Source organism: Archocentrus centrarchus, chromosome 24 (genome assembly GCF_007364275.1).
Source record: "Archocentrus centrarchus isolate MPI-CPG fArcCen1 chromosome 24, fArcCen1, whole genome shotgun sequence".
NCBI classification, from domain to species: domain Eukaryota; kingdom Metazoa; phylum Chordata; class Actinopteri; order Cichliformes; family Cichlidae; genus Archocentrus; species Archocentrus centrarchus.
In genome coordinates, this window is record NC_044369.1 from 23,979,097 (window position 1) to 24,000,644 (window position 21,548).

The window sequence follows — 21,548 nt, forward strand, 5'->3', positions numbered from 1 at the left end:
ATCCTATGACAAAAATTCCATTAACAAAATCCAAACGCTGTCCTATCCAAAACGATCGCTTCAAGGTACCAAACGATTCTGTAAAAAGAGGTTAAATGAGAAAAACAACCAATGCTGAGGAGTCTTAAGAAAAGTTCATAGAGCTTGTTTTGAATGCAGACCAAGGAAGGAGGTGTGTTTTATACACGGCACGGAATCCAAGAGTGTAATAGCTTGGCTTTGGCTATGTGTTGCACCTCAACAGGTCACAATCTCCGTTGATGGGATCCTCACCACCACTGGCTACACCCAGGAAGACTACACCATGCTGGGATCTGATGATTTTTTCTACGTGGGTGGGAGCCCCAGCACTGCAGACCTGCCTGGTTCTCCAGTTAGCAACAATTTCATGGGCTGTCTGAAAGAGGTAGGAGAGGCTTGAATGGGCAGAGATAGAGAAAAGGTGAAATATTAATTTAGTATACCATGTTAGTAATTCACTGTAAATATTACACATTTTTCATGCTTTAATCAATGTAGCTGCTCTCTTAGAATGTTCTCAGTCTGCACAGCTGTTGTAGAAGTGTGCAAAATAATAATCATTATAGTTGCCCTGAAAGGAAAGGGAAGAAAAAAAAAAGAAAATGACATTATCAATTAAATCTGCTGAGTTGGCAGAGGGAGCATCAGACTTTCAATATTCCCCTCCTTAATCTAATTCATAACACTTACTGCAGTTTGTATGCGAGAAAATATCCCAAAATTGCTTCTGTCACATGTAATTTGCAGCATCAGCTTGAGTGTGCTGCTAAAACACCTCCCAATGGGCAGCAATCTGAAAGAAATATTTGCTCATGATGAAATACGAAAATGCATTGTTGTTCTGGGGCATTTAGAATGTATTTGCTGGCTCTTTGAGTTTGTTGGAACCAAAAGATGTATAAAGTACCCCATTATTTTTATTCTGCTCACCATTACTTATCCTGCAGCCAGTAATAATAATAAAGTGAGGGCTGGTGGCTCTTCATGGCTGTAAAAAAAAAAGACTGCATTGATTTCTGTAACTCAGCAGCATCAGCAATATCCTTTGCTTTTTTTTTGTGTGTGTGTGTGTGTGTGTGTGTGGGGGGGGGTCTTTTGAAAGATCCCTGGTTTAAAAACCAGGTGAAAACACACTCCCAGTGTTGGTTCCAAGCCTGGATAAATGGGAGGGTTGCATCAGAAAGGCAGAAAAACTGTGCTGACACAAATAGAGCCTGACCGATATATAGGCAGGGCTGATATTAGCTGTTTCCTGATATATTGATATTTATAACCGCCAATAAATAAAAGTTAAGATGAAATGGGAGAAATACCCATTTTGGGTGTTGATGTTACATAGTTTGTCCATCACAGGACACTCTGCAACTTCCCTGTTGGCAACAGACGTCTTTAGAATGACACAAACACGACAACCAGCTGATTAGGGCAGATCGTCAACGAGTAATCAATGACTTGTTGTGACAATAAAATCATTTTTAAACTCCACTGTCGTATTATTTTAGTAAGGAAATTATATTGTAAATAACTACATACAACAAATGTTAGTGAAATCTGTTTATGTTTTATTTGTCTGGAACAAAGCCCAACAGATTTGTTGGTGGGTGCAGCGATGTTATTGGCCAAATTAGCCATTTTCTGATCTATTGGCACTGGCAATTATAACAGAAGATAATGAAAATTTAAACAGTAAAGAAGAGAGAGGAGAAACACCCTTCAACCATTTTATGAATGTTGACATTGCACAGTTTTTCCACCAGAGGACACTCTGTAATTTCCTTGCTGTTTGAAATGCCACACACAAACACAACATCCAGCTAATCTGAGCGAAGTCAGGCTGGTTCTGCTTGGATAAATAATTACACATAAAAATGTCTTCATGTTTTGTGGGTCCAATATATTGAAATATCAGCATCAATATCGTTCTTAGTCAGATTGGTCTCCAGTGTTCATACTGTTTGAGTATTTTTGATCATGTTTAATATTTAAAGCATTATTTTAATGATAGTTGCAGCTTCTGGGTCTAAAAAGTGATGCCAGTGCAGCAGCGACTTAAATTGGATTTTCCAAAGGCCAGCAGGGGGCGACTTATCTCTTTGCCAAAAAAAAACAGTCCAGCTGTATAGAAGTCTGAGACAGCTGCCCATCTGCTCACTTGATCTGTGACCTTAATGAACATTTCCTGATGAGTTTATGTCCATTTTGTAACTTATGTTCTCATTAGTGTCAAAAAAACGATGATAAAGCAGAGTATGCTTTAGGACTACTTTGTGTTTGACAAGTCGCTATTATAAAAGAATTCAGTGTCCCTCAGTTTCCCAATCAGGTCCATCAATTGCTCATCACATCCTGTTTCAAAGCACCAAGATGGCGAGAACCAACATATACAGCTCGAGACTTTGAGGTGAAACCAAAGGAGATGTCACAGCGGCTTTCTCCATCATTTTTATCCAGTTTATGGAAATAATATACAACCACATCTCTGACAGGCCTCACTCCATCCTCTGATCCAGGCTGTTTTTTTTCTTCCATCACAGTCTTCTCAATTTTGACAAGGGCTAGTAAAGTGTAGTGAAGTGCTGGCAAGCTTACTGGGCTACTGTCCAACATGAGTCTTCACGCACACACACACACACACACACACGCATGCACGCACGCACGCACGCACACACAGAGTGAGAGACGGGTTTGGGTGACGGCTAAGGGAAGGTCACCTTGTCTGAATTGTTGTATGTTTTGACTGAGTGGCTCAGATTGCTGTTCCCTTAGTCATTACCACCCTGGCTAATGCATCCCTCATCAGTCCTCCAAGAGCCACGACCCTTTGTGTGTGACTCTCATACACACAGACAGAAATTTACAGAATATGTTATGTGAATAAATGGTTTTCAAAAAATGTGATCGATTTTCAACATTTGTTTTAGTACAAATGTGCCAAAATGATACATAGTAGAGAGGAGAGGACACTTTAAAAAAAGAATATGTGCCCCATTTTACTTGTGTATCAACATTTTATAGATGAATAAATCCATTAATGGGCTACGTGGCATGCATCAAGAATCAATGAACAAAATCACCAAAGCATACATCCTGTGATGAAAGTTCTCTTGCTGATGGTGTATCAGTATCAGCATCTATATTGCCCTTTTCTGCAGCCTGTGAGAAACTGTTGATTTTCAGTTACTGACACTTCTCTACAAAGCATAAAACATAAATGAGCAGTTTGGCCAGTGCTGTAAAAACTGTCTCAGCTATATAGAATGTTACAGGTAGTGTAAATAAAGTTAAAAGTTTTAGTATCAAAGTAACATGAGATGGTTGCCAGTATTATTTGACCTGTGTGCTGGATATCAGGGAAGGTACCTGGACCCACTGTTTTACCCTAAGCTTAAAATTTAGTGTTTGACCCAGTAATTGAATATTGATTTGTAAGCACACAGATGTGTCTCCTGTGCTCTACAAGTTAGGCATAATTGTTTGAATTTCAGTCAGGACAAATATAAAGAAGACTGCTATTGGGCAAGAGGTATGACACTGATAAAGTCAGGGAAGGCATTAAAGAGGAGCTGGTGTGGAGGTGTGCTGCAAAGTGGCTTGCAGTTGCTCAAGTTGATAAAGCAGCTTAAATGGTGGACTCTATGTGAGATTTGCAGAGTGGATGTGGGAGCTGATGTGGGCTGAGATCAGCTGAGCTCCCAGGATTGCAGCTGAATTTGACTTTGTGTCTTGCTTAATCTAATAGTATGCTCTATAATTCCTCCTAGGTGCCAGTCACACAGGCCTAGATATGAGTCAGTGATCCCGTGGATGCTACCAATCAGTTGGGAAAAATGCGTGTTCCGATTGGTTACTAGAGGTTACTGGCAGTTGGTAGGTGAAACTGGTCACAAATAGGTATACAGTGCTGCGCCAAGCATCTCGATTGCAGACTGGCCTCTAAACCTTTGTCACTGAGGTCTTACCAAGTCAGGAAAGGCATTTTCACACAAGTGCTGGAGTCATTCTTACCTAAGCCTGCTTACCCATCTTCAGATGTAGGCAAATGTGACAAACCCACTATGATTTGATTTTATCTACACTGGTACTGTAGGTGAACTCCCACTTAGAATCATAAACTTACTTTGTAGACAAAATTCTTCAATTAGCATGTATGGTCACCTGTCATATCTTATATCTTATACCTTGTGTGCCATTTATACTTTATAAAAATTCGGAAATGTATTAATGAATTCTATATTATAATGGTGCTAAAGCATGCAGAAGTTCCCTCACTCATTTTAAAGTGATTGATGATTGAAAATCAGCAACATTTCCCCTGGCCATAGATTTTATGCTCAACTACTTGAAGCTGCATTGATTTGTTTTTCTGGGCACTTTGTTTGGCAGAACTTCACAGCAAGCTCTAGATTAGAGTTTGGAAATATTTTTTGCAGTTTTTGGAAAAATATCAGCACATTACCAAGCAGTTCCTTGTCCTAACATAAAAAGATTAGGATCAGTTTAAAATCTTATCTCTAGCTATAACATGGGCAATGCAAAGCTTATTATTCTCTGCCCTTCCACCACTTGTGGAGGGAATATCTGGTGTTTGAGCTGTGAAATCTCCATCAGTGGTCATCAGCTAGTTTCTAATTGAAACAAATAAAGACTTTCTCTGAAAATAGTCGCCGAGATTTAAAGAGGCAAATTCATTCCGGTAAACAGCTTGCATATTTCCTGTGCCACGATGCGGAGACAGTTGTATAAAATGTTTGTTTCCATTATTATCTCAACAAGCATGACTCAGCATTAGCTGGGCCTTGAGTGAGAGCGTTGGGTGGACAGAATCATGAGGTGATTCACAGTGTGTTTGGTTAGTGGTAGTGTTGTGCGCTCCTCCAGTGTTCATCATACAGAGCTCCATTAAGTGGGCATGATGCCAGCTGCTACTCAGCACCATGTAAATTGCTCACAAGTGGCCCTATGATCTCCCTTTCATACTCTTATTCATTAAAGGCATTTCTTTGATTGTTCCATTAGGCTCACATTGTACTTATGTGTGCACTTCCCCTACGTGTACTCCCTGTGCATCATCTCTTTGTCTCTCAGCCTCTCTTGTTGTCCTGCACCATATTTATTTCTTCCTGCCCCTCCACCTCTTCCTTTGGATTCAATATCCCCAGATAATGAGGGAATGATTCAGTTGAGTTTGGCCCATTGCTCAGATCAAGATGCGTCAGTGTTTCTGTCTGTGTGTGTAATGTCTGGCTCGAGCACTTTGAGATGCTGCTAAAGCTGGAATGTTGGTGCGTGTTGGTCTCTGTTCACTGTGAGATTAAAAAAAAAAAAAGACACCTTATTGCGCTGATGAATAAGCTGGTGGATGCATGTGTTGCTACAGTGAGCAAATACTTCCTTTTCTTGTTTGGTAACAAAAGAGATGTTGCGTGCTGCCATCACAACCCCACTCTTGTTCAGTCTTCACTGTGCTCATCTGCGCCTGTAGGCTACATAGGATCTCATCCATACACGATGCAAGCACACACGTCCCACCCACACTCGTGTCTTGCCACGTGGGCTGCAGCGTATCACGTGACTGATTGGCCAGTGGGCGCTCTCTGGTCAGCCTGATGTTTGTAGTGCCGTGCAGTCTGCGCCTTCTGCAACCCCTTTAAGCTCTCACTGCAGGCCTCTTCAGCACAGGACTGCACAGAGTAGTGTCAGACTACGGGGGCGGCCGGGGAACGCAGTGGCATCCCTGTCAGGAGAGGAGGAGCTGCATCCAGGAGGTGGAAGCAGAGAAAGATGATGTTGAGTAACAATCAGGGAAGCAAGTATGTCAGGGCAGAAAGTGAGTGTTAAAAAAAAAAGAGGAAATGGGTGACAGAGTGTAGGAGGACAGAAGTGAAGTGCAGGTGAGGTGAATGCCGGTGGAGAGGAGACAAAATCAGGATGGATGGACATCAAGAGTATGATGAGTAAGTGAGAAAAAGAGGAGAAGGGGCAAGAGACCAATATTTGACATTTGAGAGGAACGATGTCGTCATCAGTTTTGTGTTATTCACCGCAGTATGTTCAGGCAGTGCTTGTTTTCCCCTCTATTACAGATGCAAATGTCACCCTGTCCTTTTAATAATTTTACGGGTTTTTTTTCAGTATCTCCTTCAAGGGCCACACAATGATGGATGGGTACAAACCGCAGACTTTAATGGAATACCTTCACCTTTCCCCATCAACCCCCCCCCCCACAGCGCTCAGCTGTGACACTGGTAAACAGTTTTTGTTTAGAGTATTTGGCTCCAGGTGACACCTTTTGTACAAAACACCTTATGCAGTCCAAAACCCAGGCTACCTGTAAATCTTGCATTATATAATATAAAAAAATAAAAATAGCTGAAAGATATTTTTAAATCCTAGAGCCACTTGCTTGGAGAGCACAGTTGTTGCTCCGATAATGGATAGCATTTGAGTAGAATGATGTTTTTAGAGTTGACAAAATTAGAACTGTTGTTGTAACTGTTTTGAAGGAGTGCAGCTAAAAACAGATGTGCTTTTTTGGGGGGCGGGGATCCACTGGGTAACAGAGATGAAATATTGTACTTGTTGCATATGGATATAATATAATACAGACATCAAGTTCATGATTCCTTGCTTCACATCGACAGACTTCAGCGCAGCCAGTGCTGCAGTATTTTACTGACAGTGTGACTGATATGATGATTTCACATGAACTTTACAGAAAATCAAACACATACTCTCCTAAGGCCAATCTCATCAGACAGTTCTGAGCTGATCATATAACTTCCTTTTTTTCACTGGATAATAAAAACAAAGCAAGCATGAGCCAGTTGAAGTTCCTTTGTACTTCTAATAAACGAACCTATTTTATGGCTGAGTAATGTTGCTGAAGTATTGACCAAAAATATTGACTTTAACACTGGTTAAAGGTCATTCTCTAACAAGGATAACAAAAAAATCTATTTTATACTTTATATTAGATTCACATGTTTGAATATGTCTCAACTGAAATAGGAAAAAAAACACACACACACATTAAAAAAACATACAAGAAACCTGAGTAGCCTCTGTGATGAAAGCCCAGAGAGTAACAGTGCTGCAGCGCTTTAATCAGTTGAAGGGCGAGGGTTTGATTATGGATCAAATGTTTCAGATTTAGTATTTGACAGATGACACAGCAGAGTGGATTTAAGTCAGTAAGCTTAAAAAATGCTTGACAAAAGATTGATTGAAATTTCTGTGCAGAGCCGGGAAGAGTCCTGGATGCTGGACATGAGGTGGTGCAGTGAAATGTGCTTAACTGTAGTAGTGATAGCATGCAGCAAATGTACAGTAAGGATTACATGAAGCAGACGAGTGATTTGGGTGTTGCCCTGAAAGAAGAGCGATAGTACTGATTTTACTATAAGCACAGAGTGCCAAAGCACCTCTGATGAGTACGGTATGAACTCAGGATGGGTTAAAACAGGTCATCAGCATTTTGGCAGCAATCAGAGCGCTGTATAAAATTGTTGTAGATGTACTCGTACAATTAGAGCATGGGGATTCTGTTAAAAGATGTGGTGATGCTCCACCGGGGGGGGGGGGTTGTAGCCACAGTTCCAATATTATTGGAATATCTATATTAAAATATTGCAACATTTCTGTCAGTCAAATTCATCTATCTATACAAAAACTTTGTTTTCTGTGCTGTCTCTTTCGCTGAATTAAGCACACTAAATATACAAGTGCATGGTGGTGGCATGAGTCTGTAAACATGACTGCAGAAAAGCAAGCAGTACAAAAAAAAACCCACTTTGGGAACCACGGTGTTGCGTTCACATGCCGTCTGTGTTGAGTGAATGTGTGACAAAAAAAAAAAACACACATCTGTTTGTTTTCTGCTTTGCACTTTGGATGCGCCAAAACTATTTAGACAAACAGATTGTGTGTCTGTCTGCATACCTGATTGTCTGTGTATCTGCATCTGTGCACATCCAAGCAAATGCAGTGGTTTTTGTGTGTGTGTGTGTGTGTGTGTGTGTGTGTGTGTGTGTGTGTGTGTGTGTGTGTGTGTGTGTGTGTGTGTGTGTGTGTGTGTGTGTGTGCTTGAACAAACTGCGATGTCACCCGCAAGGTTTTGTGAGTGCCTTTGTGCATGCGCGCGTGTGTGTGCGTTTGTGTCTTCACTGCACTTCACTGGAATTATCCTGCTCCTTCATTAACACTAGGGTTAAATCAGCAGCTGACAGCAGCTGTGTTTGGGGCCAAAAGGACATGAGCACTCATCTGGAGTAGATTAAGAAGGAGATTGTGTATGCGTGTCTGTTTGTGTGTACAAGCCCTACGCTTCCATCTACCTACCCTTCCTATACCCTTCTCCTTGTAGCTTTTACTGTGGCCCAATCAATACTCCATCCGTAGAGGATCTGGGCTTTATGGAGCTGTTACAGTCCCCTGTGCGTGCATTATGAATGGGCCCCATAAGGCTGTTGGCTAAAAGATAGCATAACAAAGCACAGCAAAGGGAAAGATGAAGCATGCATAGCCGCAGTAGCCCATTCCTCTGTTATAACAAAATTTCGATTACATTATTGATCAGCTTGCAGCAGGACAGACAAAACAATAATCCCAAAACAGATCAGGGATGGTTGATTGGAAGATTAGTGTGTCCCAGAATAACACTGCTGTGCCTTGGAGAGTTTGTAAAGACTCCACACTGTCAAGAAATGAAACTCGTGGGCAAGTTACTCATGAGTCAAACAAACCGAGGGTTTCAGAGTGTAAGACCAACCTGTCATACCTCAGATGGATACTTTGTGTTGTTAAGGAATCGCAGGGCTTAATTATTCTTTCCATGTCTACTTGTTATGTCTCTGAGATATAGACATAGTGCCTTGGAACTTTGGCAAGTTTGAGCAATTTACATCTAAGAACTGGACAGTGACTATCCCTGTACTATTAAAAAAAGTTCTTCATTGCAAATGAGTTGCATTAAAGGATCTCTTTCTTCTTCTTCTTCTTTCTCTTTTCATGTAATATTCAGTTTGTTCTCTTAGCCAAGAGTAGTCTTAAGCATGCCGAAATTGGAATGCAAGGTATCGAGCTTCAGAAGAAAACACGCTAAAAACATCAGTGTTTCACAGAGATCAGTAACGATGGTTTAAAGTCAAATGTTTCAGAGCTACAGGGTAGCTGCAGCATTTTGGTGAAAAAAAAAAAAAATCAAAGTCATCCCCATTTTTCATCTGGTGCTTATCATAATTTCAGAACATGCATTGCATTTGCTTGGGTATTACTTGGCTGTTACTTACCAGAGAAAAAAAATAAATAAAATAAAATAAATTTTTCTCTCAAATCTAGAAGTTAGCCAGTAATCATAAAAACGAAAAAAATAAGATAAAACAATCCCCCAAGCCATGGGTTATATTAGCATATTTAGCATATGCAAACACTAGAGCAATGCCTTTATTACTTTTTACAGTTTGATTTATTGCCTAACCCTTCTTCTCCGTCGTACAGAGGACCAAAGCTGCCAACAGCTGAAATAAATTAAGCAGTTAATGATTGTTATTGCTCCTCCCCTCATCCAAAGTACTCCATTCTTTGCATTCGGTTCTGATCAGCCGATACATGAGGAGTTGAACCTGTGGCCTACTTCAAATTACACTCACCCTCATTTGCATAATGAAGCAGAAAGCCACAAAGAAATAAATAAGTTTGAGAAAATTAATTGGCAAATAAATAAAAGCGTGGGTAAGTCAACAGGGGAATTAATACAAATGGAAATAAATACAGAAGCAAATATCAATGTATGTCACATTTTGTATATTTTTTATGCCATTTTTGCTGCTTTTAAATGCATACTAATTTATTTATTGGTTTTGGCAGGGTCGGATACAGAAAACTGATTGAAGTTTTGCAGGACTGAGATTTGGACATGTCACAGTAAAGAAAACACGGTTTTAATTAACGATGGCCCAGTTCCATTAAGTGTGCCAGTAAGCCATGACAGTGAACCAGTATGCACAAAAGCATGGTTTAAGTCATGGCTGAAGCAGAATTGCCTGCTTCACAATTATAAGCTTTGGTTTTACTATTTTTTATACAGCTTACATGTTCGTCTGCTTTGGTATCCTGCACAGAACGACACCTGGTGAAATGTTGTCTATTAAAAAAGGGTAACAGTCTAAGAAACCTTTCATCTAAATTTAGCTTTGATACCTTTTCTTGTCTGTGTTCTTACTGAAAGTTAACGCCACAGGCCTCTACTCCATGAAATCTACTTCATTTTTATCAGTCTTGATTAAATCCTTCACATGCTATTCTTTATAAATGCCTGTTTTGTTGCAGGGAGTTTCTTTTACTGCGTTTTTGAAAGTGTTCAAGCAAAAACACCTGTATTAGTACATAATCAGTAGATTAACAATGCTTGACAGTGTGTGTGTGTGTGTGTGTGTGTGTGTGTGTGTGTGTGTGTGTGTGTGTGTGTGTGTGTGTGTGTGTGTGTGTGGGTGGGTATTTTGTTGTGCTCATGTGCAGCATATTAGGTGTGGTTGTTAACTGCATTGACATCTGCATTACTTGGTTTGTACTGTATACACACACACACACACACACACACACACACACACACACACACACATACACTTGGTTTCTTACATATGAAAGGCAGTTTCCTTCCTTTCCTCTGCCTTTATCCCACCCCCCTCTCAACCCAACCCACTCCCATCCTCAGCACTTGGGTCACCTGTGTTGATTTACTGTCAAATCTTCCAGGATTATCAGTAATCCCACAGAAGTACAATCTGTTGGCTGACAGCTGTGTTCGCTCTAACAGTGTTGCTGTTTCCCGCACACACACTGCCCTATATACCCCCCCCGCCCCCCCAAAAAAACCAAAACAAAAAAAAACATCGTTCTCCACAGAAAGAGAAAAAAAGAGGAAAAAAAACATTAATTTTCTGCATCAATGGATTCCAATTGACAATATTCTGCAGCCCTTATCTGTGGTATTTTGTTGTATTTGACTATAATGTGGTGCTGCTTTCTACTTTGATGGATTAAGGGGTTGGTGTAAATTTATTGCTGGTAAATAAGTATGATATTGGGTATATTCTCGCACTGTCACAGATCCTCCTATGGGGTTTTACCCTCAGGACATCAAGGCTGGTGTTTTTGAATATTACAAGGAATGACTCGCTAATAATTTAGCCATCACTTCTCACATTTCACTCAGTGACTAGGTGTTCAATCAAACCAAAAAAACAGTCACGCATCTCTTTTTTCATCATAGATGAATTGAAGCTGAAATAGAAAATGACTGAGACAACCAAACCTTTACATAGATATTAGTTTTATTGATCCAGCTGCCCTCGACTCTGCAGTATGTAATAAAGCCAGCATGATGCTATAGTATTGCACTTTGAAATGAACTGCAATTCATTTCCATAGAAATTATTTACCACTGCACTGGCAAATCATCTTTTATACTGACACATTGGAAATAAGCTTTAAAAAAAAAAGGAATAATACAAGAATAATACAGGATTCATAGTGACAAGTTCCCTCATATATCTTCCACAGGTGGTGTACAAGAACAATGATATCCGCCTGGAGCTCTCCCGCCTTGCTCGCATTGTTGACCCAAAGATGAAACTTCAGGGTGATGTGGTCTTCAAGTGCGAAAACGTTCCCACCCTTGACCCCATCAACTTTGAGACCCCGGATTCCTATTTGGCCTTGCCAAAATGGAACACCAAGCGTGTGGGCTCCATCTCCTTTGACTTCCGCACCTCTGAACCCAACGGGCTGATACTCTTCACCCATGGTAAGCCTCAGGACCGGCGGGATGCAAAGGGTCAGAAGAACAACAAGGTGGACTTCTTTGCTGTGGAGTTGCTGGATGGAGGGCTGTACTTGTTGCTAGACATGGGCTCCGGGACCATCAAGGTCAAAGCCACACAGGCTAAGGTCAATGATGGCTCCTGGCACCATGTGGACATTCAGAGAGATGGTCGCTCAGGTAAGAAAAATGGTTTTCTTGTTTTTAAGTAATTCTAACTGAACCTTCACAGATGTTTAACATCGCTGTTGCTGTTTGTAGAAGTTGTAAAACTCAAATCAGCTCTGTGCTTTGAGAAGGCACAGCGGCCTTGTTGTATCACTGTTGTTCATTTTTCTCTCATGCACACAAGCGCAAAATTTAAAAAAAATGGCTTCAATCAAGAAAATTGAACTTCTGCCTCAATTAAAACCATGTTGCCTTTGGCTGAACAGCACAATGTATAAATTTATGCTGACAGGGCAACTAAGGCATGGTCAGAAACAGAGTGATAAATACAGAAGAAAAAAAAAAGACTTGGAACTGTGCAATATACATTTAATACACAGTGAAGACTATGGGTGAGTGTGTCCAAACCTTTGACTGGTACTGTATTTGACTCTGTGTGGACTAGAGAAAATCCAAAATAAATTCAAACTTGTGTACCCAGTTCTTATTTATTTAAAGTAATTAAAGGTGTATGCTGTTCAATTGTTTCATCCCGGAAAAGAACAGTTCAAAGAAACCATTAAAAGCCCAAAAGGACATAACATACTAACATTCAGTTTTGTTAAGACATTCATGGGCCCCAGAGCCTCCTCACTTTTTCACTAGCCTGTTGTCCTGCTCACATTAGCAAAGTCATAACTGTAATGGTGGCAGAAGGAAAGGAGTAAAACGGAAAAATCAGGACAAAATCCAGATGAACATGCCAAGGTCACACACAAGACACACAAAATTACACAATGACAAAAAAAAAACAAGAAAACTGGGAAAACACTAAGAACATGGACAAATACAAACTTGGGAACAGAACCAGAAAGCTCCACTGCATTGTGGATAGAGACTGACGAGTGATAGAGGTGAAAACAGGTGAACGTGAAGCTGACAGAAGTGCAGAAACATGAATATAACCAAAATCCGACAACATGACCATGACAAAATTGCAGAACTGCTTGCTTGGCTGTACACAAAGAAATACTCACCTAAAATAGCAACTACAAATAGGGAGCGCGGAATAAATTTGCATAACTTTTTGTCTCCCAAATGACTACAGTTTTGATAGCACTAGTCAAACAGGCTTTTATGTATTGAAATTGCTTTGGTTCATCAAAAATGACAGCTTGTGTTTACTTTCAATGGAATTATATCAGCTGTAATGTTGCAATGCCATAATGATTTTACATATTGCCACTTTTCCTGCATCACCTCAGTGGACTGATGTAAACTACCTCAAAATATTAATACCAGCATTGATTTATTGCAGAATAAAAGTCGTATCTCTCTCTAGATAGCTACTGAGTCAGTTTCCCCTTACCTACCTCTTCTCGGTGTGTTCTCTGACCTCATAACATGGCCAAATACACAGAAAGTATTAGAAGAAGATTAAATTAGAAGAAGGGGAAAGAAACTTCTTTTGCCTTGAGCACCAAACCCAACACAATCTCTGCATTAGGTGAGATCCTCCAGAGGACTTGGTTGTGTTAGACGCCGTTACAGCCCATGTTATATATCAGGTTAGAGCAGCCAATTTAGCCGTGTGTCAGAGCTCGCTGCTTTGATTAATCACCGGCACAGCCCTCAGTGTGATAGCAGAGCAGAAAGTAGGATTTTCAGGGAGAAAAAAGAGGAATGAGACAGATATATGGATACCAGACTGAGGGATGGTTAAGAACAGCCATAATCACACTTGTGGCTTGAGTGAAATGTTAATAGGAGTTGGAAGTGAATTAAATTTTCTGTCCACAAAGAGCTATATCCAGGAGCTCTCTTTGCAGGATCGCAAGGTGAATATAACATAATGTGAGAATTCACAGGCCACCATTTTCAGACAGGCCAAATTTAGGCTTTGTGGTGAAAGTAACAGTTTCATCTGCTGTTTCTCACCTTAAAAAGGGGCTGATAGAGAGGTGTGGATAGAGGCAATATGGTGCAAACAGAGAATAAGAGTGCATCTGTTTATTACATCCCGTAAATGAATAGTTCATAATCAGAGAGCTGATCTGGAGTTTTTAGGTCATAAAAGGGTTAAAATAATAGCCTTGGATGATTACATTATAGAGAAATGCTGTTTTATAGAGTGTTTGAGTAATCTGGAACTTATTTATCCAGCTTTAAAAAAGACTGAAAAATCTATAATTTTGGGAAACAAATCAGATTTTATTTGCATTCTGTTAATTTGCTTGTTTGTACGCCCAACACCAACTGTTAATGTTACAGTTTGCTTTGTGGAAAGTAAAAGCAAAAGCCAAAAACAGGAGTCACTAGAACTATCACTAAAGTGAGAAACACTGCAGAACACACACAACAATGTGGGACAACTCAACAAAGGACAAGGGGAAACAATAAATACAAGAGGTAATGAGGCAAGTTGGAACAGGTGGGGAACACAGCTGGAACTAATCACAAGACGAGACAGGGGACGGAGAACTAAACAGATAACAGACTTTCACATACAACTTGACACAGCGAGGCACAGAGGGGAAAACTAAGAAGACCACAATAAACCATACAAAATAACCCAAAGGCAGAGTACACATAGAAATAACAAAGAACTAAAACGCAAGATGCTAAACACAATGGCAAACAAGAATAAACAATACTGATTAAACTGAGAGCCAGCAGAACACTAAATAATGGCAATAATTCAGTAAACCCAGGACCCAGGATGATAGTTAACTAGTTAACTAATATTTTTTTTTCTTTTGATGGTGTATAAAATGTGTGAAAAATAATATGCACACCATTAAAAAAGCTGTAACAAAGCTCAAAACTATGTCTTATAATTCTGATTGGTATGGGTTTGAATTATTAATATGATTTGCAGGAGTTATTTCACCTTATTCATTAAAATGCAATTGTAGAACTGGATTTATTTCCTTGTGGATTTATTGCTAAGGCAACTTAGCAAAGAACCAATTTTAAATTGTATCTTTAGTGCCTAAAGATACAATTTAAAATTGGTTCTTCTGTTACCAGCAGCCTGACACAAAGGCACACAATTTGTTCCCATTTCTTTAGTTGTGTCTACAAAAAAAATGCCAAAGATTACACAGTGTGACAGGCATATAACAGTATTTTTGCACCAGCAAGGTGATTCCAAAAGAACTATTAGCCAAAAACAAGTGGAGGACAAAAGAAGAAGTGGCAGGCCTAAACCTCGTCAGAAAAGGTCTTAGTGGAAGGGTGGCTGAAAAGAAGCCATTCTTAAGGAAGGGAAACAGGAAGAAAAGGCTGAGAGATGCCAAATTGCACAAAAACTGGACTGAAAATCAGTGGCAATGGGTCTTATGGAGTAATGTATCCAAATTTGAAATTTTTGATTCAAATCATCAACATGTACAGAGGTAGTGATTTGGGCTACATTTCAGCCAGTGGTATTGGAGATCTTGATGGAAAGATGAACATACATCCTAAACACACTGCCAATGCAGTAAAAGCATACGTGAATAGAAAAACACACTGTGGAACACTATCAGTCATGAATTGACCCTCAACATTATTGAAGTAGTGTGGGATCATCTTGACAGAAAACAGAACAAAAGGCAGCCTTTAAAGAATTGTCTTTAAAGAAGCCTGGAGAACTGCTCCTGAACACTACGTAAAGAAATACAAGAAAGCTGATTGAGAAAATTCAGATTGTCCCATCCATCCATCCATCCATCCATTTTCTTCCACTTATCCCTGACAGAGTAATGGGGCAGCAGCCTAAGCAGAGAAGCCCAGACTTCCCTCCCCCCAGCCACCTCCACCAGCTCATCCACAGGGGACCACAAGGTGTTCCCAGGCCAGCCAAGAGATATAATCTTTCCAGTGTGTCCTGGATCTGCCCCGGGGCTGGCTTCTTTCGATGTGAAGGAGCAGCGGCTCTACTTTGAGCCCCTCCCAAATGGCTGCATTCCTCACCCTATCTCTAAGGGAGGTGGAATGGGTTTCCATGAAGCTGCATCCAAGCCTTACATCACCAAGCGCAATGTAAAGCGCCGGATGCAGTGGTGTAAAGCACACCACCACTGGACTCTAGAACAGTGGAGACGTGTTCTCTGGAGTGACGAATCATGCTTTTCTGTCTGGTAATCTGATGAACTAGACTGGGTTTGGCCATTGCCAGGAGAACGGTACTTGTCTGACTGTATTGTGCCAAGTGTAAAGTTTGGTGGAGGGGGGGATTAGGGTGCGGGGTTGTTTTTCAGGAGTTGGGCTCGGCCCCTTAGTTCCAGTGAAAGGAACTCTAAATGCTTCAGCATACCTGCTTCCTCCCACAGTCCAAAGACATGCAATTAGTGGTGTTAGGTTAATTGGGGGTTCTAAATTACCCATAGGTATGAATATAAGTGCAAATGGTTGTCTGTCTCTGTCCAGGGGGTACCCCGCCTCTCACCCTATGGCAGCTGGGATAGGCTCCAGCTCCCCTGCAACCCTGAAATGGATAAGTGGAATTGGATGGATGGATGGATGGATGGATGGATGGATGGATGGATGGATGGATGGATGGATGGATAAAAATTCAAAAATCTCTGCACTTGTCTTAGAGAACATAACCTGTGGAAATGTTCAGGTATAGACAGTGACCTACACTGTGACCTTTGTCAGGAGAGTAGTAATTTTGTCAGATGTGAGGGTATTTTTTTTCTTTTCTGTTATTTTGTGACTCAAATAGAGTTTCCCTGAAGAGCTTGTTATAAAGTCTGTGATCAGAGCAATTTTGGCTGCCAAACATAGGTTTGCACCTCCACTTACTCAGCCCACATTTTAGCACAGAGTTCTGTGCTGTGTTATTTCTGTCAACCTCTTTCCCAATTTCACTGAGTGCATCTCTACTTTGTTAGAGCTTTCGGGTGCAAAATTACACAAAATCTGTCATTTTTCACCTCTGTCCTCACCTTGATGAACAAACAAAGGACTGTCAGTCTCTTTGAAAGATTCTGGAAATAACTTTAAACTAAAAGGAATAAATGTTACTTGGATTCTAGAAATTTAGCTGAGGCAAGTCCTGTTTTTTTGTCAGTGAGAAGACATGGCCGATCACTTAGACAGTAAATTATGGCACCTGCTTTGAAAAAACTACTATTATATAACTATGATTATATGACTTTTTGTCTGACAGTATTTGGATTTTTTTTTCCTCCAGGCATCATCTCAGTAAACAGCCGTCGGACCCCTTTCACAGCCAGCGGGGAAAATGAGATCTTGGACCTGGAGGGGGACCTTTATCTGGGTGGTCTGCCTGACAACCGAGTGGGCTTGGTGCTCCCGACTGAGCTCTGGACTGCCATGCTCAACTACGGCTATGTGGGCTGTGTTCGGGATCTCTTCATTGATGGACGCAGCAAGGACATCCGGCAGATAGCTCAGTCACAGAACATGACCGGCATCAAGTCTTCGTGTAGTAAGACGACAGGGAAACAGTGTGACAGCAACCCCTGCAAGAACAATGGGGCCTGTAAAGAGGGATGGAACCGCTTCATTTGTGACTGCACTGGGACTGGCTTTTGGGACAGTACCTGTGAGAGAGGTGAGAGTCCTTTCCAGTCACCCTCTGTTTGTCTTATGTCTTATATTGATGATGTTAAAAACTATCTGGCTTTGCCAGAGGCTTTATTGATCTGATAGTAAAAGACCTTTAAAGTGGCTAAAGCTGCTCTACTTTTACATTCTGAAAACTGTTTCATCAGTGAGTTTATGAAGTAGTGCTTTGCATCTTATAAGATGCAATGGTGGACAGTAAAGTAGTTTTACAGAGTTCAAGTATCTTCTCTGTTCTTCTAAATATGGTTGAGAAGTGGTGGTGATGTAGCTGCTGCTTACTAACTATAGCTTTTCTAAGGATGCTGGCAGTGCTCTGTTTTAACAGAGAAGTGTGACTTGGCACACTTGGTTCACATTATTTATGGAAGGTTTGCTGAAAGATTTAATAGGAGGCTTTTTCTTTCCTGGGAGGGATTCTAGAGAGAAACCTTTCCCAGTTGGTGAAATGGGCTCTTGTCGAGCTTGGCTACATAAAGTTTTTATGAGATGGAAAGGATAGGGACACTCCAAGCTGTGGGAGAGTATATTATTGGACTATTGGTCAGGTTTTTCTTGACGTTTTACTATTTAAGTACTTTCCCAGGAACTTCAGGTCTGTAAAGAATTGTACATGTATGATGGCATTAAGTGTGACTATAAGATGTGGAATGGTATTGAGTGATCAACAAATTCAAAGAGGAAAATCAAAATTTACCTTACATAGGAGGCCTGTTTTATACTGCATAGTTTGGAAAATACACTGCTCAAAAAAGAAACGCTTTGAAAACACATCAGGTGTCAATGGGGGAAAAAAATCATGCTGTATTTTTATACTGATATGGACTGGGTAATGTGTTAGAAACGAAAGGATGCCACATCATTTGATGAAAATTATCAAAGTACAGAGGGCTGAATTCAATGACATTCCAAAAATCAAAGTGAAAAAATGATGCACAGGCTAGTCTATTTTGACAAAAAGTTCTCCACTGCTTCTACAGACCCTTTCACATCTGTCACGTGCTCAGGGTGAACCTGCTCTCCTCTGTGAAAAGCACAGGGCACCAGTGGTGGACCTGCCAATTCTGTCATTCAATTAGGCTCCAGGTGCCAAGCACTGAGGAGGGCCCACTTAAGGATGTCGGGTCCTCAAGCCACCCTCAAGGAGTCTGTTTCTGATTGTTTCTGACATTTTCTGACATTTTCTGACATTCACACTAATGGCCTTATGGAGGTCATTTTTGTAAGGCTCTGGCAGTGTGCATCCTGTTCCTCCTTGCACAAAGAAGCAGATACTGGTCCTGCTGATAGATTAAGAAGCTTCTACAGTCCTCTCCAGCTCTCCTAGAGTAACTGCCTGTCTCCTGGAATCTCCTCCACAAACTGTGTGAGAGACACAGCAAACCTTTTGGCAATGGCACGTATTAATGTGTCATTCTGGAGGAGTGGGACTACCTGTGCAACCTCTGTAGGGTCCAAGTATCGCCTCATGCTACCAATAGTGACACTGACCCTCGCCAAATGCAAAATTAGTGGAAAAAAATAGAAAAGATGAGAAGGGAAAATGTCACTGGCCTCCACCTGTAAAACCATTCCTGTTTTGGGGGTTGTCTCATTGTTGCCCCTCTAGTGCACCTGTTGTTAATTTCATGAACACCAAAGCAGTTGAAACTGATTAAAAACCCCCTCTGCTTCTTAAGTGACCAGATCAATATCCCAGAAGTTTAACTGACTTGATGCTGCACTCCTCTTTCATTGCTGATCCTGCATGTTAAAAAATCAAAGCAACCTGCAGCAGAATTTTCGGGAAGAAGTGATAAAGGAGCTCTTCTTATATGCAGAAGAAACTCAGAGTTAGGAAAGACCGTGGAGATCAACATTCAAAATGCACTATCATAAATAATTTTTTACAAAAATAAATTTTACATTGCAGCAATGTGGAGACTGTTGTTGTCAAAGAGGCAGAATCCCAGTGCGAGCTGTGTTAGGGAGCTGACTCTTTTTCCTGGCGTTAACGTTGCGTTAGCCCGCCTGCTGCGCCTGCTGTAGTGTGGACGTTCATCGTGTTTTGTTTGTACAAAAGGGGAACAAAAGGCAGATGTGTGAATCCAGCTGTGTACTGGCTAAAAACATCCCACCATCAGGAAGAAAACATTAAGTTGTGTACCCCCAAATGTTCCACACCCTCACCACAGTCTTCTCTACGTCCTGTTTCGCTGCTTCCCACATATCGAGGACAGCCTTAGAACAAAGCTTTAATCTGTTCAGCAGCTGATTTTTACTTTGTATAGTGAGACTTGAGGTGTGATGACATGTTTTGATGTTCCCAAAGCTGTTACAACTGAGTGGATGCGTCATTTTTCACTATTTCAAATTCCTTCATGTCAGCTTAGGAGTTATGCTGCTAGAAGTTGAGGTACTGCTAGAAGCTGTTGAGCACGCACAGCAGCTAAAACAATTATTTTCAGTGGCCACTCTGTAAAGGTTAGTATGATATAAATTTTCCACGTTCTGAAACGTTTTAAATTATGCATCATACAGCAAATGTACAGTCGTTTGTGGCTGTGGAGGAGCTTTTTTTGTGGAGTTTGAGAAAATGAGGCTATGACTTTGAGTTTATGGCTTGAAGTCAGATTTTGCTTGAGAGATAAATAACCAGGTATCAATGGTCGACTGTTCGTCCTTACAGTGTATTAAGTAATGCTGTTTGTTACATGTTGTTTTTGTTGCAGGCAGCTACCACATAATAGGATGTCAGGATATCTTGGCCCTTAATGGTCCAATTTTTAATTAGTAGCCAAGTAAGAGTACCACTTAAACTCCACACTTGTCATTTGTAAATTTAATAATAAAAAAACAACCAAATAACTGTACAGCTGCATATACATTGAACTAAGACATACACACGTTATACAGATGCAGCCACCTAATGTTGCCGCATCCAGCCAGACGTCGGCCAGCTGAAGTCCAGCCCCCAGCTGGCCGACGTCCGGCTGTCGTCGGGCTGGAAGTCCCCCTCCTTCTCCTGGGCGTATCTACTTTCCAGCATGAACACACCCCTTTCCCTCAATTGTAGACTGTCACCAAAAGGTGGCGCCTTCTTAACAAAAACGTTGAGTTCTGTGATTCAAAAAAGTTTTGGTGAAGTATCAAGTTTTGAAAACCTAAAATAGATGCCTAAAATTTTTGTCAGTATGACCTTTCACACATTTCCATTGCGAATCACCAAAAGATTCCTTTGTTTCACTTCATCTTTTAACTAAATAAGTAAATAAATACAGTAGGTTAAAAAAGAAGCGGTGCTGCGCTGAGCCAACCCGGTCTCACGGCAGTTCGTGCAGTAGTCACGAAATTTAATCTATTGATTCGTGCTCATGAACACGAATTCCCTCTTTTTTTCGTGTTACTCGGCACGACTTCTAACCTGCCTGAAATGCAGTGGGATAAAGTTCGTGCCTCTGAGCACGGCTTCTAAGCTGCAGTATAGTTTTTTTTTTTTTTTTTTTGCCCCTGTCCCCCTTTTTTCCCCCCTTTTCTTTTGAACCGGAAGCTCAGAAGCTGAATTATGCCTTTAATTGCGATCCTTAACCGCCACTTTTCCTTTTGACATGAATTTCTCCTCGTTTCATTTAATGTGGGGTGCTGAAACTTATGGTTGTAACGATGACATTTGTGGGGCTTTTTAGGTCTAAATTTATATTTACGTGTTTATGGTTAGTGCTATATTCGGTGTCCAATTTTTTCTGTGAGTTCCGTGGTCTGAAGCCGTTTTTCCTCTGTGTTAAATCCATGAACCAACGATGAATAAATAAATGAACTACAATACCCATCACCCCATCGGCCGTAACCATGGTCACGCGTATTCCCGTTGCTGTCCAGCTAATTGCATTAGTTCACCCGCTTCGGATGTTATCAGGTAATTACTGACTTTATTAGCGGTTTTCAGGCCTGTAAATATGGGCCAGCAAGGGCCGTCTGCACCTCGTAGTCAGTCGAGAAGGTAGTT

General features: G+C 40.8%; 1 protein-coding gene across 2 annotated transcripts in view; it reads left to right on the plus strand.

Annotated features, from left to right (window-relative positions):
* nrxn3b (neurexin 3b) overlaps positions 1-21,548 on the plus strand; it is a 310,461-nt gene that overhangs the window by 76,174 nt on the left and 212,739 nt on the right. For both annotated transcript variants that reach the window (XM_030720979.1, XM_030720980.1), the window contains 3 exons: positions 245-406; positions 11,581-12,019; positions 17,169-17,552. In XM_030720979.1, the coding sequence (XP_030576839.1) occupies positions 245-406; positions 11,581-12,019; positions 17,169-17,552 (985 nt within the window). The remainder of the gene's footprint in view (positions 1-244; positions 407-11,580; positions 12,020-17,168; positions 17,553-21,548) is intronic.